The sequence below is a fragment of the Capricornis sumatraensis genome, chromosome 15, assembly GCF_032405125.1.
Source record: "Capricornis sumatraensis isolate serow.1 chromosome 15, serow.2, whole genome shotgun sequence".
In the NCBI taxonomy this organism is placed as follows: Eukaryota; Metazoa; Chordata; class Mammalia; order Artiodactyla; family Bovidae; genus Capricornis; species Capricornis sumatraensis.
Genome location: NC_091083.1, coordinates 53,803,610 through 53,815,860, shown reverse-complemented (window position 1 = coordinate 53,815,860; position 12,251 = coordinate 53,803,610). Strand labels below are relative to the sequence as shown.

Here is a 12,251-nt window from a genome sequence, read left to right as displayed (position 1 = left end):
TTATTTTCTGACTCCCTTAGCTAGAATGTCAACCTAGGTAGCCAGTATTTTTGATCGTTTTACTAAAACACTGGCACATAGTAGGTGCTCAGTAAGTAATGTTGAATAAAAATGTACTAGATCATAACAGATTTACCCAATAAAACAATACTAATAAGAATTTGAATAAGGGTTTGAGCTCATACTGAAAATCCTTGCCCTGAACCTTTCTTCCAAATACCCAGCCACATGGAAGAAAAAGTTAGCAGGGCTGTGCAATAAATAGCAATGTTTTCCCAATCACAGTATTAAAGGTTGCTGTTCCATGTACAAATATCTATTACGTATTTTGAATGTCTCTCATGTTATACTGATATTGTGTGTTCTGCTGCTGCTGCTGCTGCTAAGTCGCTTCAGTAGTGTCTGACTCTGTGCGACCCCATGGACGGCAGCCCACCAGGTTCCCCTGTCCTTGGGATTCTCCAGGCAAGAACACTGGAGTGGGTTGCCATTTCCCTCTCCAGTGCATGAAAGTGAAAAGTGATAGTGAAGTTGCTTAGTTGTGTCTGACTGTTAGCGACCCCATGGACTGCAGCCCACCAGGCTCTTCCGTCCTAGGGCTTTTCCAAGCAAGAGTATTGGAGTGGGGTGCCATTGCCTTCTCCGATTATGTGTCCTACTGGTTGTTATTTTGCAGTGTGTTTCCCACAGTGGAGACATACGACATTATTCTTTCATGTCATATGATATCTCAATAATAGCCATCATTACTGACATTACTATTGGTTATTTAATAACGCTAACTTTCCTTAGTAGTTGTTACATTTTTATGATGCTAACTTACTAAAAAGTAAAATCATTTTTATATTAGATTAAAAAGTATATTTAGGAGCCTTTCAAGGCACAATGAATCCTTTACAAAAAAGAAATCCCTTGCCTGTGGGTCATTAAACAGATTGGGATTCAGAGAATTAAGTCCCAAGTAATCTTGTTATTATTTTGATGTTGCCCTTTTCCTTCCGTATGAAATGAAATACTTTGGTTATCAGAAGCTGTGTTAAGTGTTTTTTGTGTATATGTCATAATTCTAATAAAAATAGCATTCATGGAGGTTTCCTTTGGAGCCATGGTTAAAACACTCCATCGTGGGTCTCTGTCAAGATATCTGAAAACTTTTTCTTGGCTTCTGGCTTTGAACAACGTTTAAGAGTAACAACAAGGCTTCATTGTACCCTGAAATTTCTGTAAGGCAACATTCATTCAAGTGTTGATCTGCATTTAGCCATCCAAGAATAACAACAGTTATTTATATAATTTTATCCATGTTTCTGTTTTTTCCTATCCCTTTCACCCTTTCACCCCACCCCTGCTGAAACACTGTAGCTTGTTTGGGATGGGGGTGGGGTGCTATGCAGAGAATATACTCGTACAGATATTATTCTTTTTTCCCCTCTGGTTTTGCTATGGCATGGACAGACAGGACCTTTTTCTTATTAACAATATTATTTAAAGGTTTGAAATTTAATATCACTTAGTATCATTTCTAAGTAATGGAATAGGCCTCCAATAATAAGGGTATGTTTCTTTACTAGGTTAGCTTAATTCAAATTAGGATGACCACAGAAGGCCAAAATCTGTGATAAAATGTACAGCCTTAAGCGATTTGATTAAAAAAAGAAGCTCAGAGTATTTCAGCTATAATCTAAACCAAACCTCAACAAATAATGGATAGAAATATGGCTTTCATGGATTTGTGATTTTCTGTGACCTTTAGTGGCCACCTGAGTCACAGTCAATCCTTACCGAGAAAACTTAGCCAGTGGTTGAAGACAGTTACATGGGATGTGAATGTCCATGGCCTTATGATAATAGATGCTGCCTAAGCTACATAACCAGCTATTTATAAGCACGTTAAAGGCATTAAACCTCAGCACTCAGTTGCTCAGTCATGTCTGACTCTTTGCGACCCCATGGACTATAGCCCACCAGGCTCCTCTGTCTATGGAATTTTCCAGGTTGCCATTTCCTCCTCCAGGGGATCTTCTTGACTCAGGGATTGAACCCAAGTCTCCTGTGTTTCCTACACTGGCAGGAAGATTCTTTACCACTGAGCTACCAGGGAAGCCCTAGTTTTGTAAAAATTGTGTACCTCTGTACTTCTAAGTTCATATAAAAATTGTTATAGCCTTAGCTCCAAGATACTTTCTATGTTCAATGTCAGAGCCAGTGGAAAGGAATAAAGACTGATGACTAAGCCAGAGATCCATATATAGCTTTCACTTTAACACAAAGAAGAGACTGGCTAGCAGAGTAATTCATAATGTGCAGAAGAGCAAGGTGAGTCTAGGTCACTGTCATCATTCAAAGTCAGCCTTTTAGAGAAATGAAGTTGGCAGTTGGATTTGGATCTGCTAAGCTGATTTCAGACAGCTAAGTCACATGGGTGGTGCCAGTGTGTATTCAGAAGGCCATCCATCCAATCAGTGGTCAGAGGTGTAGGCAGAAAAGACTTTGTCCCTAGCTTGGAGAACTTCCAAAATCTAGTCAAGATATTGGGATATTAGACTAAGAGAAAAGACTTCAGGTAGAGTAAGCCAGCTGCAGTGTCTTCTAGATTAGTTAGAGAAATACTGTTCTAAGATGAGTTAACAAAATTAGACATAGGAGAAGGGAGCAACTCAGTGGGGTTGTGTCTCAGTTTGTGTTTCTTTAGGAGAAGAATGTGAGCCACTGATTTAAGTAAAAGTAGTACCTTTAGAAGATGGTAGGAATATTGGTAGGGGAGTGGGGAAGAGGTATCAGGGAGGGGAGGTGGTCCAACAATTGGCATGTTACAAAGACAGTCACAGCTATGGGCAACTGAAGCTTAATCTTGCTGGGAAACTCTGGGAGATCTTATAGAATCTATCTCAGAGTTAATCTGCCCAGGGGTGAAGAAGCTGGGATATGTGTACACCAACATCCTTGACAAGTTGAGTCTGCTGTGTTGAGGGTGACTCAGGCCCCAGGAGTAAGAAAAAGTCGTATGTATTAGTCAGGTTCTCCAGAGAAACAGAAGAAATAGGATGTCCATATCTAAATATCTGTATCTGTATCTATAGAGATATTTACTATAAGGGATTTGCTCATACAATTAAGGAGTCTGAGAAATCCCACAATCTATTATCTACAAGCTGGAGGCCCAGGTTGTAAGAGTAGGTCCAGGAAAGCCAGAGTAGTTTCAACCTAAACCTGAGGCCTAAGAATGGGGGGAGCTAATAGTATAAGTCCCAGTCTGTGTCTGAAGGGTCTCCAAACTGGGAGCCCATAGTGTAAGTCTGGTCAAAGCCTGAAGGTTTGACAACCAGTAGCTCCAATGTGAAGGGTAGGAGACAATGGATGTCCCTACTCAAACACAGACAATGAACTTATTCATCTTCCACCTTTTTGTCCTATTTGGGACCTCCACAGATTAGAAGATGCCTGCCCAATTTCTTCTTAATCTACTGATATAAATGCTAATCTCACTTAGAAACATCCTTATGGACATATCCAGAAGTAATCTTTTACCAGTTGCCTAAGCATCCCTTAGCCCAGTCAAGCTGACAAAACTAACCATCACACCTCAGGCAAAGTAAGGAAGTTCTTGATAACTGGAAAACTCATATCCTGGTTAGGAATGTCTAGAAGATTGGGGGTTCTGAGTCACAAGACAGAAAAAGCAAGTAAACAGAGGAGGAAAAAAGCAAGAGCTGACAGCTCATCTGCTGGGAACCACTTTCCACTTCTCCCTATGACCAAGCACCAGCACCACCACCATCCATATGGTAGCAGGAAAAGAGCTGAAAGAAGAAAGAAAAAGACAAGGAAAAGAGTTTACAGTGACCACAGACAGAAGGTGTTAATACTGCATTTCCAATCTTCTCTAGAATTTTCCACAAGGATTTTGAAAGATTTCTGAAGTCTAATGTAACTGAAGAGTGCAGTTGAGATCTGAGTGAAGAGAATGTAATTAAGAGTCAGAGACACTGAGACTTTCCTGGTGGTCCAGTGGTTAAGACCTCACTTCTAATGCAGGGCATACAGGTTCGATCCTTAGTTGGGGAGCTAAGATCCCACATGCCTCACAGCCAAGAAACCAAAGCATGAAATAGAAAGACTTTAAAATGATCCACACAGAAAAAAAATTCTTAAAAAAAAAGAAAGGGTCAAGACCAGTTTGAAACCCAAATGCTGCCTTAGTTACTACATGGGGGCCTCTTGTTCTACAATTCTGGTTTTATTTTCTGTATAAAATAGGAATCATAGAGTGTGAATTTTATTTTCCAAAAGTTTTTTAAATATTGTGGGTATATGAATGCCCATTGTAAATTGTGATGCACCATGCAAATGTTCATCTTATGATTTAGTATGCATTGCATTTGAAAATAGCATCAAATTGATTGTTTATATTCACAGACTGGCTTAAAAAAGTAGAGATATTTGAACTTGGCCAAAGTTTTATCCTTTAATCTGACTTATTTATATAAAAAGATATAAATTTATATAAAAATCTTACATTATAAGATGCAAAATAAACTTTAAGTGACCAATTAAGTCTACTAAGTTGTCACATTTAGCCTGGACTCCTTCATCAAAACGCAAGAACATAAATGTGATCAACCTGGAGAGTGAACAGTCAATCGATTTGAAAAGTGTACCCTTCTTTTTTTTCTTTGAATGAGTCATTGTAAAGATACTTCTAATTTGGGAAGTTTCTCATTTTATGTATCTCTTTATTTCAGAATGAAAAATTTTGAAACCAGTGATTTAGCATTTTCTCCTAAGGAAAATTTTGGAGACAAAAGTGGACTTGCTGCATATGTGGCTAAAGCAATAGACCCATCCATCAGCTGGGAGGATATTAAATGGCTGAGAAGACTGACATCTCTGCCCATTGTTGCAAAAGGCATTTTGAGAGGTTTGTTTATTTCTCTACCTGAGTTCATTCTGATTTTATGATTCTTTATGGGTATGACCATGATATTTTAAGGGAAAATAATCAATTATTTCCAAATAATTAATATGGAAATATATATCCATCTCTCAGTTCTCCCATTTGACATTAATGACTAAATGTTTCTTCCTTCTGAAGGAGAAGAAGGCTCTTATGAAGTAAAAAGTTACTTTTTCTAAAGTAGTGGGATTGCCTTATTTTGGATGCCATTGAATCACAGAGCTTGGCAAAACCTAGGTAGAAGGTCTTGAGTTTGTTGCTTTGGCTGAAAGCTGCCAACAACTGCTCTCAGATCAATAAGAACTCCCAAGGAAGCTATTATGACAGCCAGATATGTTTAAGAGCCCTTTGTATTTTTCTCCTGTTCCCTCCCAGTACCAATGACTAGAACTGATTTTTTGAGTGTGGAATCCCATATCACCTCTCTTTAGAGAATGGTGGACTAGAATGTTAAAATCTTCAAATATCAAGCTGTGGTTGTTAAGAAACTTGACAAATTCCCCAGTATCCACATGTATGCAAATCCCACAGGGAGGTAACAGTGAATACAATAATTTGGAATGTAAATGTGTTCACCCACAAAAATATTTTCTTGCCTTTGAAAACATTTAATACTGTTATGTAGATAACTGCCCCAAACATATTATTTCATGGCCCTTATTTATAAAGCTCTGGGAATGCCCCCGACTTTATTTAATAGTATGGATACAAAAATAAGCTAATGTGAGTAAAAGAATGGGCCTAATGAAGCTTGGCTACCCACTCCAGTATTCTTGGGCTTTCCTGGTAGCTCACATGGTGAAAATCCACCTGCAATGTGGGAGTCCTAGGTTCGATTCCTGGGTTGAGATGATCCTCTGCAGAAGGGAATGGCTACCCACTCCAGTATTCTGTCCTGGAGAATTCCATGGACTGTATAGTCCATGGGGTCATGAAGAGTCGGATATGATTGAGCAACTTTCACTTTTCACAATGAAGCTTTTAAGTAGTGGAGCTATGTTTAAATCCTGATCTGTCTTAATCTGTGCTTTTAAAAGACATTGTTATATTCTTTTCTATAGACTACTGTCAGTTCAAAATTTCTGTGGATTATACTTTTTTGAGTATATACTGATATTATAGACAGCTTTAAACAACAGTTTTGCTGACCTTGCTTTCATTCATGCTGTAGTCCGTGATTGTTAGTGCTACTTCCTGTAGCTATATTCCACTGTAGGTACTGAAATATTAACCTAAAGGATCTGTCCCATTTATTCGCTCATTCATTCACTTATTCAATCACTCATTTTATAAACATTTATTATATTTACTGTGTGCTAAAATAAAAGACAATAAATTGAGATCCTTGGCCAAAGGACATCTCATTCTTGGAGAGGACAAACATAAAAACAAGAATTTGGGTGAGATAAGATGTTGTAGGTACTGCAATTGAAATCTATGCACTATAGATTAAATAGTGTTTGGACAGTTATAAAAGTGATTTAGGGAAGGTTTCATTCCAGGATGGAAGATGATCCTTGACTTTTGTCATGACATCAGGTCAAAAGACTCTTTCAGACTTCGGTCATGTCGAAATACAGCAGTCACAAGTAAGAGTGTTAAACCATATAAGCCATATGTAGACTTTAAGGTGTTTGAGAACCACTAAGAACCTTCATGAGGGAAACAACCTCATCAGATTAGCAATGTAGAAAAAGCAAGCTTTGTATAATGGGCCGACTCAATGGAGGTGGCCTAACTGTGGTCAGGGAAGCAATTTAGGAAACTGCTGTAATCTGGGCAAGAATTGTGGCTAATCCCTGGTAGCTCAGCTGGTAAAGAATCCACCTGCAATGCAGGAGACCCCAGTTTGATTCCTCGGTTGGGAAGATCCACTGGAAAAGGGATAGGCTACCCACTTCAAAGTATTTTTGGACTTCCCTTGTGGCTTAGCTGGTAAAGAATCCACCTGCAATGTGGGAGACCTCTGTTTGACCCCTGGGTTGGAAAGATCCCCTGGAGAAGGGAACAGCTTACTACTCCAGTATTCTGGCCTGGAGAATTCCATGGGCTGTATTGTCCATGGGGACGCAAAGAATTGGACATGGTTGAGCTACTTTCACTTTCACTTCACAGTAGTGTCAGTAAGAAAACTGAAAGGGTGTAATCCATTTAAAAAATTACTAAAAAATTATTTAAAATATTTAAAAATAATTAAAAATTATTCAAAAAATGCTGTTTCAAGTATTTAATCACTCTCATCACAGAAGGCTCACAGCAGTTGGGGTAAAATCACCAATTTAATTTTTAACCAACTTTTCAATTTTGGATTCCCAATATACTCAATTTTCTACAACTTTGTCCTCTAGGATATGGTGTGAATCTATTGAATGAGACTTTACTATTACATGTTATGTTGAAAAATGCTTTGACTTCAAGAACATCATTCTGTGGTCATTATACCAAGGACCACTCTTTTTTCTTTCTTATCCATGTGTTATGAGTTTTTCACTCAGTAGACAGCCTGAATGTTCATTGAGTAAAATACTTAGGGAAAACTGCATGAATATCTATAACTAGAGAGAGCTCAAAAGCAAGAGAAGGGAAGACTGGGCATTTGGCATTTGAAAGGAAATAACGTATTTGTACATGTGCAGTTTACATTGTCTAGCTTCTCTGTAACTATTTACTTCATCTATTTAACAAACAAGAATCATCACTATGACAACAACTACATTAAGTGGTGCATAGGTTCAGTCTGGTGGAGGGGAGGCGGGAGTGGTGAGGCCAATTCTGGGAATTCCAGGTCTCATTATTTCACAGATCTTCATCCAGAAGTTACATGGATTGACTAAGAGTCATCTATCTTTTTTCATTTTCCTTTTACCAGAAAGGTACAGATTATGTTTGTAGGAATAAGAAATCACAGCAACTGAGAAGATCTCAATGAAACATCCCCTCTTACTGCCGTTTTAAGGATTGGATTCTAATGAATGCAAGTAAAACAGCAAGATGCAATCTCTTGCTGTGGTTAAACTCTGTCTTTGGAAATCTCAACACAAACTCCAAATATGTACTCAAGACAGGGTTAGATTTTCCTCAGAACTCACGCTAAGAAATGGCATTATAAACAAAGGCTTGTGCTTTTTACATTTTTTTTCTAATTAAAAAATTTAAAGCTAGGCTATCTCACTTCTCTAGTGGTTTTTGCCTTCTCAGAAACTTCTTTAACTCATTATTATCCTATCTATAATTTTTAACGACATTCTCAAAGAATATTCACTCAGTGTTCCTGAATTGTGTTCAAAACTTCTGCCATGAAGCTAGGATTTAGTTACTAAGCTCCTGCTGAAATAGCATAGAGTCTGCTATATGTCTATTGTTCAAGGCCTTGACAATAGATAGAAGATAATACTACTCTAAATCTTGAGTACTTACTTTGGTATTTAAGATTAAGTATGCAAATAATGTATTAATATGATAGCAAAGAGTGCTATTCACTATTGACTGTTGTGTTTGTGAATCAGTTAGTGTATTAACTGGCAAATCAACAAATTTGGAATGTCATACCAGTAAACTCTAAAGGTTAATGAAAATATCCAAGATTCATGAACATTTGCTATGATCACTTTGACTCTCGTTAAGAAAACATTGCTTTTCTCTCTGGGTTAAAATAAAATGTGAACAAGATTACATAAACAACTAAGGAAAGGGATACGTAAATGGCCATAAATGATTACTTTAATTTTTTCTCTACATACTCATGATCCCGTCTTCTGAGAAAACCTTCAGTGATTTCTCCCTACATTCCCAGCACTGCCTGGTAGAACACAGGCAGTGCTGGGAATTTGAGATGATAGAGGAAAACAAACTAAGACTTGAATAGCACTTCCTTCAAAATGAAAAGCTCATAATAATCATAATCCTCACTATGATGAAAATTTGTTGTTATAAACAAAACTTAAATAGACTTGCCAAAAGTATCCAGCAAATAAATCTTCCTCTACCTACTCATATTCTTAGTTAATATTCCCTGCACCATCAGCTGAAAATAATAATAATCATATTTATCTGAGTGCTCAACATGTGTCAGGTACTTTCTAAGAGCTCATTCAACTCGTTTAATCCACAAACCAATCATGTTTGAATCTTTATCCCCATTTTGTGGTTTAGTACACTGATGCACCAAACAAGTTAAGTAATTTGCCAGTTACATGGGAAGCATGTAGCAGATATGGGATTCAAATCTAGGTGTCCTTACTACCAAGACTAAGGGGTTAATCTCTTTTTCATACTGTGTAGGATCAGTTTATTGACAGTATTCAATATCTTAAAACACAGGTTATAGCTACCTGGTGGCAAATATTTGCATTATAAATCAAAGGATTTCATATATCTTCAATCACGAGGTTCATAAAAAATATTTCAAATATTTTAATTTTTTAACTTTTGATTTTTATGTTTGGTATCACACATACAATTAGATAACCAGAGCAATTCCAATTACATTTTACATTGTTTGTTAAGGTTACTTATAGATATATATATATAGACATAAAAAAATACCATGGTACCTCTCTTTATTAGAGTGGGTAAACCCATGCAAACATTAAAACTGAGTTAGCCAATATGGCAGTCACTAGCCAAGTGTAGCTATTCAAGTAAATTAAAATTAAACAAAAGTAAAATTCAGTTTCTCACTTACATTGCCACACTTCTATTACTCTATGGCTATTTGTGTTACTGTATGGAACCACACAGATGTAGAACATTTCCATCATCATAGAAAGTTCTCCTGAATAGCATACAAGTCTGTGTCTTTAGAGAACCATTTCCTAAACATGTTTTTAAATGATAGTGTGAGAGCATATTGGGTTTCTAGTTCAAAATGATAGATTGAGCACATACATACCCTTTTATCAAATTTAAGACCTTACTGAAATTAAAATACAGAAATCCAAGAATGCATAACACTTATGACAGCAAAGGAAAGGAAGGCACAAACAGCAGAGAAACTTCAAGACATTTATGAAAGAAACAAAAGGTAAAGGGAGTATATTGACAGCAGGAAAATGAAAAGAAAACTGCTCTTGTAGAGAGTCTTTGTGAGAACACTGAAGACAGGAGCAAGTCATATCAAGGGTGCCTGAGGGGTTCTAGGGTCTAGAGTGCAAGTGTGACAGAGAGAAAGGATGAAAAGTGGAAGCTGAAAACCAGAGGAATCACTGGAGTTCTGTTTGTGACACTCACCCACTAGCCCAGGGGAGACTCTGCTGAAGATGGGTAAGGTTTGCTGGGGTCCTGGGGTGTCCAGGGGCCTCGTCTCTGCCTCTTGCTGGTGCCTTAGAGGGGTGCAGGGTGGTGAGGAGCTGGTAGCCAGAGGGTCTCCCAAGGGTCTGTGCTCTAGCCCAGGGGAGACTCCGCCTTTAGCATCACAAGGCATTTCAGAAATTCCAAAACATAAAAGACCATGGTACATCTACAGAAAAGCTGATGGCAGAGGAAAGAGATAAAGTAAGAAAATAACTTTAAAGATTCCAAAGGATAGATTCAGAGGGATTGAAAATATGTCTAAATAAGAAGAGTCTGCTGTGAAAAGAAAATTGGAACATTAAAAAGAGTTTCCAAATATTAAAAACATGATTTTTGGAATTAAAAATAAAATTACTGGTTAACTGAAGAAGAGGGTCAAGGATATTTCCCAAAATATAAAACAAAGTGACAAATAGAAATAATTAAATGATTTTAATCATTAAAATGATTAAATGAAGGAGAGGCTTGAAGACTGTTTAAAATGTCCAATATCCAAATGATAAGGGCTTCAGGAAAATTAGAGATACCAAGGGAACATTTCATGTGAAGATGGGGGCAATAAATGACAGAAATGGTATGGACCTAAGAGAAGCAGAAAATATTAAGAAGGGGTGGCAAGAATACACAGAAGAACTATACAAAAAAAGATCTCCATGACCCAGATAACCATGATGGTATGATCATTTACCTAGAGCCAGACATCCTGGAGTCTGAAGTCAAGTGGGCCTTAGGAAGAATCACTACAAACAAAGTTAGTGGAGGTGATGAAATTCCAATTGAGTTATTTCAAATCCTGGAAGATGATGCTGTGAAAGTGCTGAACTCAATACGCCAACAAATTTGGAAAACTCAGCAGTGGCCACAGGACTGGAAAAGGTCAGTTTTCATTCCAGTCCCAAAGAAAGGCAATGCCAAAGAATGCCCAAACTACTGCACAATTGCACTCATCTCACACGCTAGCAAAGTGATGCTCAAAATTCTCCAAGCCAGTCTTCAACAGTATTTGAATTGAGAACTTCCAGATGTTTAAGCTGGATTTAGAAAAGACAGATGGATCAGAGATCAAATTGCCAACATCCATTGGATCATGGAAAAAGCAAGAGAGTTCTAGAAAAACATATATTTCTGCCTTATTGACTACGTCAAAGCCTTTGACTATGTAGATCACAACAAACTGGAAAATTCTTAAAGAGATGGGAATACCAGACCACCTTACCTGCCTCCTGAGAAATCTGTATGCAGGTCAAGAAGCAACAGTTAGAATCAGACTTGGAACAACGGACTGGTTCCAAATTGGGAAAAGAGTACATCAAGGTTGTATATTGTCACCCTGCTTATTTAACTTCTTTTTTTTTCTGTTGACAAAGTAATGTCTCTGCTTTTTATTTATTTATTTTTAATTTTCAAAAAATTACTTCACAATACTATATTGGTTCTGCCATACATCAACATGAATCTGTCACAGGTATACACGTGTTCCCCATCCTGAACCCACCTCCCTCTCCCTCCCCGTTCTATGCACAGTACATCATGCAAAATGCCAGGATGGATGAAGCACAAGCTGGGAGAAATATCAATAACCTCAGATATGCAGATGACACCACCCTTATCACAGAAACTGAAGAGGAACTGAAGAGCCTTTTGATGAAATGAAAGAGGAAAGTGAAGAAGTGGGCTTAAAACTCAACATTCAAAAAACTAAGACCATGGCTTCCAGTCCCATCACTTTATAACAAATAGATGGGGAAACAATGGAAACAGTGAGAGACTTTATTTTCTTGGACTCCAAAATCACTGCAGATGGTGACTGTGGCTATGAAATTAAGACATTTCCTCCTTGGAAGAAAAGCTATGACCAACCTAGACAGTGTATTAAAAAACCAGAGACATTACTTAATAGGCAGAGACATTACTTTGCCGACAAAGTCCATCTAATCAAAGCTATGGTTTTTCCAGTAGTCACATATGGAGGTGAGAGTCGGACTATAAAGAAAGCTGAGCACCA

At 37.6% G+C, this 12,251-nt stretch overlaps 1 protein-coding gene across 5 annotated transcripts in view; it reads left to right on the top strand.

The window, feature by feature from the left end:
• HAO1 (hydroxyacid oxidase 1) overlaps positions 1 to 12,251 on the top strand; it is a 74,326-nt gene that overhangs the window by 35,263 nt on the left and 26,812 nt on the right. For all 5 annotated transcript variants that reach the window (XM_068986910.1, XM_068986909.1, XM_068986908.1 and 2 more), the window contains one exon: positions 4,743 to 4,918. In XM_068986910.1, the coding sequence (XP_068843011.1) occupies positions 4,743 to 4,918 (176 nt within the window). The remainder of the gene's footprint in view (positions 1 to 4,742; positions 4,919 to 12,251) is intronic.